This window comes from Monoraphidium neglectum (assembly GCF_000611645.1).
Source record: "Monoraphidium neglectum strain SAG 48.87 unplaced genomic scaffold scaffold00064, whole genome shotgun sequence".
Taxonomy (NCBI): Eukaryota; Viridiplantae; Chlorophyta; class Chlorophyceae; order Sphaeropleales; family Selenastraceae; genus Monoraphidium; species Monoraphidium neglectum.
In genome coordinates, this window is record NW_014013564.1 from 42,225 (window position 1) to 49,044 (window position 6,820).

The 6,820-nt window shown below is 64.5% G+C and overlaps 2 protein-coding genes across 2 annotated transcripts; both read right to left on the minus strand.

Annotated features, from left to right (window-relative positions):
• Window positions 1-2,538: 2,538 nt before the first annotated feature.
• On the minus strand, window positions 2,539-3,001 carry MNEG_0745 (hypothetical protein; the record flags this gene model as incomplete). Its single annotated transcript, XM_014050778.1, has 2 exons — window positions 2,539-2,562; window positions 2,771-3,001. 2 exons carry the CDS (start codon window positions 2,999-3,001, stop codon window positions 2,539-2,541), a joined length of 255 nt encoding a protein of 84 aa, XP_013906232.1.
• A 2,261-nt stretch (window positions 3,002-5,262) lies between these two features.
• Window positions 5,263-6,758, minus strand: MNEG_0746 (ubiquitin-like modifier-activating enzyme 5; the record flags this gene model as incomplete). The annotated part of the gene is made up of 4 exons (XM_014050779.1): window positions 5,263-5,700; window positions 5,820-5,911; window positions 6,202-6,397; window positions 6,624-6,758. 4 exons carry the CDS (start codon window positions 6,756-6,758, stop codon window positions 5,263-5,265), a joined length of 861 nt encoding a protein of 286 aa, XP_013906233.1.
• Window positions 6,759-6,820: the final 62 nt, after the last annotated feature.

Genomic DNA, 6,820 nt, shown 5'->3' on the forward strand with positions numbered 1-6,820 from the left:
CCGCCTCGACACTGCCTGGTGTGCCGGCACCGCCCGTCCTCCCGCCGTCTTCGGCGTTGCTGGACCTCGAGCAGCCCCTGGGGGCTTCACCCAACATGGGGCCGTGGGTGGGGTGGTCAGCGGTCGCCACAGACATGATGGCGGCCGCGCTGCAGGTGGGTAACGTAGGCGCCATTGCCTGGGGTCTGAGGCCAACAGAGGCCTCTGACGTCGATTGTGGCACTGAGCAGAGCGGCGTTATAGATGGCGCAGGGTGCTCGTGTCCCGTACCCCCACACAGTCCCATGGCTGTTGCGTCAACCTTTCCTGACACGCCGACCCTGCACCCCCCGTCGCCTCCTTGTATGGTCGGCCTCCTTCCCGGACACCCAGGCTGCGGCGACCCTGGCACTGCTCCTGGTGATCACCGCGCCCTTCATCCTCATCGCCACGGGCTACCACCACCCCCACCGCCGCCGCGCCCTGCGCGCTGCCGTGGTCGCAGAGCTGGCCGCCTACGCCATGGCGGCCTGGCAGCTGCTGCGCGGGGCGCCGCTGGCACCCTTTGCTGCCGCATGCAAGCTGCGGGCTCTAGTCGTGGGCGTGATCACGTGGCCGCGGCGAGTTTTGGCTCTGTGGCGCGACTCGCGCGTCACCCAGCAGCAGCAGCACAGGAAGCAACGGCGGCTGGAGCAGCAGAGCAGCATTGGCCAACAGGTGCGTCAGCAGCAGCAACCGCAGCGCACACCACCGCAGCAGGCGCGCGGCGGCACCAAGAAGCAGCAAACCAAGCGCCGTGACCTCCAGCAATCACAGCAGCAACAGCAACAGCAGCAGCAGCAGCAGCAGCAGCAGCAGCAGCAGCAGCGCCCTGCAGCACAGCCTCTCACACAAACAGGCAGCGCCGACAGCAACAGCGACCGTGACTCAATGCAGCGCTACCACCACCACCACCAGCAGCGGGTGGAGATTGTTGCTGACAAAAGGAAGCCGCAGTCTGCTCCGCCGGCGGTGTCAGCAGGTCGGGTGACCGCGCCGCTCCAAGACAGCCATTTGTCAACTTGTTCTGACCAGCTGAGCCTCGTCACCCGGTTTGACGACACTGCGGGGCCCACCGCGGCTGCTGCCGAGGGCTCTGCCAAAGGTACGTCACAGCACTTGGTCGATGCAGGCCGCGGCGAGCAACAGGGGGCAGCCAAAGGCAAGGCCGTGCCGACCTCGCCGCAGCCAGGGCCTCGGCCCCCAGCACTGGCTGCACCGACGGCTGCTCTCTCGGAGACCTCCCCTTCCAGCCCTGCTCATCGCCGGCCGGCTGCCCTGGTCAGCGCCATGCCCACAGCCGAGGCGGCGGCAGAGGCAGCGGCCGCCGCGGCGCACAGCGTGCCTGCTGCGCCGCTGCGCTCCCCACAGCGGCAGGTGCAGGCGGGGCATGCGACAGCCACAAGTAGCGCTGCCGTCCAACTGGTGGCATCCGGGCTGCCGTGGGTGACGGAAGCGCTCATGCGCCACAGCGTGGCTGCCACCGCGCCGCCTGCGTCCACCCCTCCGCTGGTGCCCCTGGCGGCCCTCACGCCGCAGCCAGCCCCAATCAGGCCAGCTGCGGCCACCCCAATCCAGCAGCATGCCCAGCCTCCGGCCGCAGCCCCGCTGCGGCGCGCCGTTACCACGGCAGCTGTGCCTGGGGCCGGTGCACCTGGGCTTGCAGATGAGCGGCTGTGTGTGGTGTGCCGCAGGGCGCCGCGCTGCATCGGGCTGATCCACGCGCCCACCGTCCACCGCGTGGTGTGCGCAGACTGCTCAGACACCTTCAGCATCGGTGCGTGCGGCCCTCGCGCTGCGGGGCTGGTGATCTTACGCCTTGCTGTTGTGGATGCAGCTGTTGTGGAGTGCCTGCCTGGACCGCGCGCTCCACCATGGGCTCGACCCTCTGCTCTCTAAATCAGGCGACCCTCTCCTGCAGCGGTTGACACACGTGATGCTTGCTGCCGACACTACCTCGACTTGCTGCTCCCTCCACACATGGCGGGACGGCTCAATCCAACTGTGCTTGCTCGCTCACCCCGCGGGCGCTGCCCAGGTGACCCCTGCCCCCAGCCGGGCTGCTCAAAGAGGATTGAGAAGATGCTCCGCGTCTTTGAGTCGTGACGGCGCAAGTTCACGCCGCCAACGAGGCTAACAAGAGGGGGTGGCGCCTGGTGCGGCCATTCCGGATGCGGTGCACGGCTCCGATAGGCTGATGCTAAAGCCGGGCTTTGCTACCTGTTTTGTCTTTGCTTTACTGTTAGCAACCCATATAGTTTTTACATCTGCAAAAGTACAGGTGCAGTGCAGGGTGCATAAAGATGGCCACCGTTGCACACCACAAGCGCGCAGTCACATGTAATCAACTACCAGATATCGATGCAACAAACGCGCCTGGTCAACAACCACTGCTGTCGCTTTTGCAGTCCCTGCCAACATGCCCCAACCAAAAGGGCACACTTGCCCGTCAAACTGATGATCCCATGCTGCCGCAGACATGCGCTCCTGGCCCTTACCAGCCCTGAAATCTATATCCCCTCAATCTTGGAAGTACACTGGATCCTGCGGCATTGGGAGGGCGGTGTGCATGGGAAGATGGGCGTAATTTGCCAAACGGAAAACAAGCACCGCCCGCTCACACCAGGCACTGCAAATAACATTGGGTCAGGGTGCCCTGTGCCCTGGCCACTCACGCCATGCACAGCGCAGCCCGGTGACAACAGAAGCGTAAGCTGACCCAGGCGCAATGAACGCCATGCGTGAGCCTCACTTTGATGCTGTAGGAGGGCTCCTTGATGCTGCAGCCGGGGGGCAGCATCTGCAGGCCCGCACCCTGGTCCACCAGCTTGCGGCGTGGCGTGCTCAGCACCTTGAGCATGGCGGCCTTCTTCCGGGGGGTCACACGATTGACCAGCTTTCCCAGGGTGCCGACGGCCCGGCCCTCACCCTCGCTGTTGGTTGCGGCCGCGGCCCCTTCGCTAAAGTAGCACGGCTCGGTCATGCTGGACCCTGGTAACGTTTGGGGGGAGGGGGGGGGGGGGCGGAGCGTGTGATACTTGAAGCGAACGTTCACGACTCGTTGGGGCATCTAAATTGAATGAGTCCTGGCGACACTTGCATGCACTCCTGATCTTGTATGGTGCTCACCACGAGCGCGAAAGCACGCGCGCCACAGGCACAACTGCCTGCCTCAACCGCTGCTGAGGTGGCGCTGCAGACGCGCCTGCAAAGGCGGGCCGCAAGGCTAAATGACCAGTCGCACCTGGAGATGCATAGGTGTACGTTTGCATATCTGCGAGGAGCAAGCAGGGCCACGGGTGAAATCAGCTAGGCCATGTACGCGGCTGGCACTCCGAGGCTACATTAAAAAAGGGTGCGGCGTGTCGTTTACTCACTGCTACTATGGACGCTTGTGATTATACATCGCGCGCTGGTCTGCAGCAGGCTCGTCTGCAGACTGCTGATCATTCGGCAGCCTTGTTGCAACATGTTTGGATGCGTCCGACCTCGCGAGATTAGGAAAAGGCAATAATAGCGTTAAGCTGCATCAATATTGCGGTCTTAGTGCTGAGGCGCTTGCCATGTACGCCCTTGTATGGCAGCCGCTGAGACGACCCGACCGCCACTGGGCGGTGCCACCTCAGCCGGTGCACATCATCCAGGTCCTACCATGCTGGCGCCACAAGCCCTCAGTGAGGAAGATGCATGTTTGCGGTGTGAAATGTACAAGGAATGCATGGGCATCCTGGCAGACAAGGGCGACGATTGAGTGGCCGAAGGCAAATGGCAGCCCACCGCCACGCAGCTCGCCGGCTGCCGCGGTACCAATGAATTTCACTAGCACCTGGACTGTGACAAAACATTTTGATGATTGTTTTACAAACTGGGCATGCCTACTAAAAGCTGACGAGGCTGCGAGCGGGTGGGCGCTCCTTTCTGCCTGCTTCAGCTCCGCAAGCGCACTGCATGTGCCGAGCTCATGGGGAACATCAGCCACTGGACACCACCGAAACGGCCGCTGGGTTGGTTGTTGGCGTGGTGGTGTTGACTGTCCTCAATCGCGCCTCAAGCTCTGCACGGCGCCGCCTCTCCGCGTGCAGCTGCTCCTCAAGCTGCTGCAGTCTGGACACCAGTGCCTATAAAAACGACAGTGGACGGAAAACACAAGGGGAGGGAAGTTGAGGTTGGTGTTGTTGATAATTTTGCGATGGGTGCACCACGCCGTTGTGCATGTGCGAGGGTGTGCACCCGCGTTGCTCCTCACAGGACGCCTTGAAGCGGTTGTGCTGCATGTGCCCGCCTTCAGCTCGCGCCAGCCTACTAGCCAGTGCACGCCACGTGTCTAACCGTGGTGTTTGATGTGGCACCGGTAGGACACGCGGAAGCCACATTGCTGCCCACTGCATGCACCCCAGTCGCCTTGCTCCGGCTCGAGAGGCAGGAGTGGGCGACGCTGCTGCGCGATTTTGCAGCCGATGTTGTGCTTGGGGTGCGTGTGGTCGGCCTGGAGCCAGAGGGAGTGCTCTGGCGCACGGGCTGCGCCTCCTCTTGCAGCTGCTGTGGATGCTGCTGCCGCTGCTGCAGGGCTGCACGCGCTGCCAGAAAGCGCTCCTGCTCCAAGCGCTCCCGCTCGATTCGCTCCACCCAGGCCCTGCTCAGCCTGGTGCTGAAAAGATCGTACATCTTGTGAACGGTCGGATGTGATGTTGGTCTCTGGCCCTATCCTGGGTCACTGTACAGTATGCGCTGCAGCGCCACTGCAGCACACAGTGCTGCGGCTTCCCTCGCTACCGCACAACACGAGCTGCCACGAACAAGCAGAAGGACGCCGTCCACTTGTTATCACGCATTGTACACGCTCAGCTGCGGCACACTCCGCTAAGCGTAAGTCGGCGATTGCAGGACGAAACCGTTTGACGGGCGAGAACGTGTATATTTACGACAACGTTATCATGAGCTTGACTTGAGAACGTTGCAGTTTTTGTCAGCGCACAAGTTTCGGTGTTCTCTCAGGGCCAGCAGCTGCACCACGCACCAGCTCAAGCTGGACGCCGCATCTGCTGAGCTCATGGGCGGCGCTTCGAGATGTTGGTTGATGCCTGCACATCCCATCAAAATCGCCAACAATGGACGACCAGCGCCTTTGCGCACTCAATCATTCAAGGCCTCCACGCCAGGTCAAAGCCCAGCACGCAAGCTGCAGTTCTCAGCCCCCCGACGCGTCCTCGTCTGGCCGATCCTGCTCCGGCCGCGCCCACGCCACTACGACGTGCCGCCAGACAGCGAAGCCAGCATGCCCGCCAGGTCGTCCAGGCTGGCGTCTGTCGCCTCAACACCCTCCGCCTTGAGCGTCGCGGCGTCCACGCCCCCCGCCACCGGCATCCCAAAGTCCAGGCCCTCGGGCAGCGCCTGCGCCGCGGGCGCCGCCGATGCTGCAGGGGCGGCCACGCCCGCCGCAGCCGCGCCGGGGTTGCCGCTGCCGCCCGCGCCGTCCTCCGCGACGACCTCAATGCCCCAATCGTTCTCCTCGTGGAGCGGCCCCTCAGCTGCGGCCGCCGCCTCCGCTGCTGCCGCCGCCGCTGCCGCTGCTGCGATGGCCTCTGGGGAGTTGACGCGCTGCTGATACGCGCGCTGGGCATCGACGCAGCGCGAGTTGACGCAGGCGACGCTGGGCTTGATCGCCATGGTGGGGAAGAAGTCCTGGGAGTTGGATTGTGGGGGAGCCGGGGCGGACCTTGAATGAGAGCACAACGCAGTCCAGCGAGGTGCATGCGGTGGCGCAACCTTGTGGCGGGCCCCGCCATCGCTGCCCGCCCCACCTTGAGGCTGGAGTATCCCAGGTAATGGCTGACAGTGCCAAAGTCCAGCAGGTACTTGAGGGTGTTTTGCACCAGCAGCCCAGCCACGATGCCTGGGGGCCGGGAGGTTTGTGGTGTGGGGTGTCAAGCAGGCGGGGCAGATCCAGCGCAAAGCGCCTATTTTGAGGTGCGGGCAAGGCCCTGCATGCGGCCGAGGCAGTCTCCGCAAGAAGCTGCGTGACCGTGTGCATCAGGGAGATGCACCCGCCGCGACCGCCGTGGGCTGAGCGGTCATGGGCTGTGCCGAGAGCCGCCAGTGGGTCCAGGCCCCTTAGAATAGCTGCTTCCTGGCGACATCGCCCGCCCCCGCTTCCCAGCACCAAGGCGGCGCGCACTCGCGCACCCATGGTGGTGGGCAGGCTGGCCGCGCAGACGCCCTCCCTCTTGAGGGTGCGCTCGTCGATGCCGCTGGCCACCACCAGCGGCGGCACGCACTGGAAGCAGGCGCTCTCCCCCGGGATGAGTGTCTGGATGTGGCCGCTCACGGCGTCCTCGCTCACGCCGCTCTCCATCCAGGTCTGGCCCAGCTCAAGGCAGACCTGGGGGAGCGGGGCGCAGGCGCAGGGAGCCGGGGCAGCGGCGCCACCATCCAACAGGGCGGGGCGTGGGTGCATATGGGCTAGGTGTTTGCACTATGCCTCCCTAAACCCCCCGGCCATCCCCCTTGCGGCCCCACCCTCCTCTTCCCTTCACCCTGAGCTCTTCGTCCCAGCCTCCCGCTGTCCTGCCCTCCCTGCCAGCGGCGGCCGCCCCCGAGCTGCGCACCTGGTTGATGGTGATGCGCGCCTCGTAGTTGTCAACGCAGGACAGGATGAGGTCCACGCGGCTGGCGTCAGGGCGCCCCGGCTGCGTGACGGAGGCCTTGAACGCGTCAAAGCCCGCGACCGTGGTGATGTTCATGGTGTAGGCCTCGATGGCCACGTCAGGGTTGATGCCGCCTGGGGGGTAGGGTGGGGCGGGGT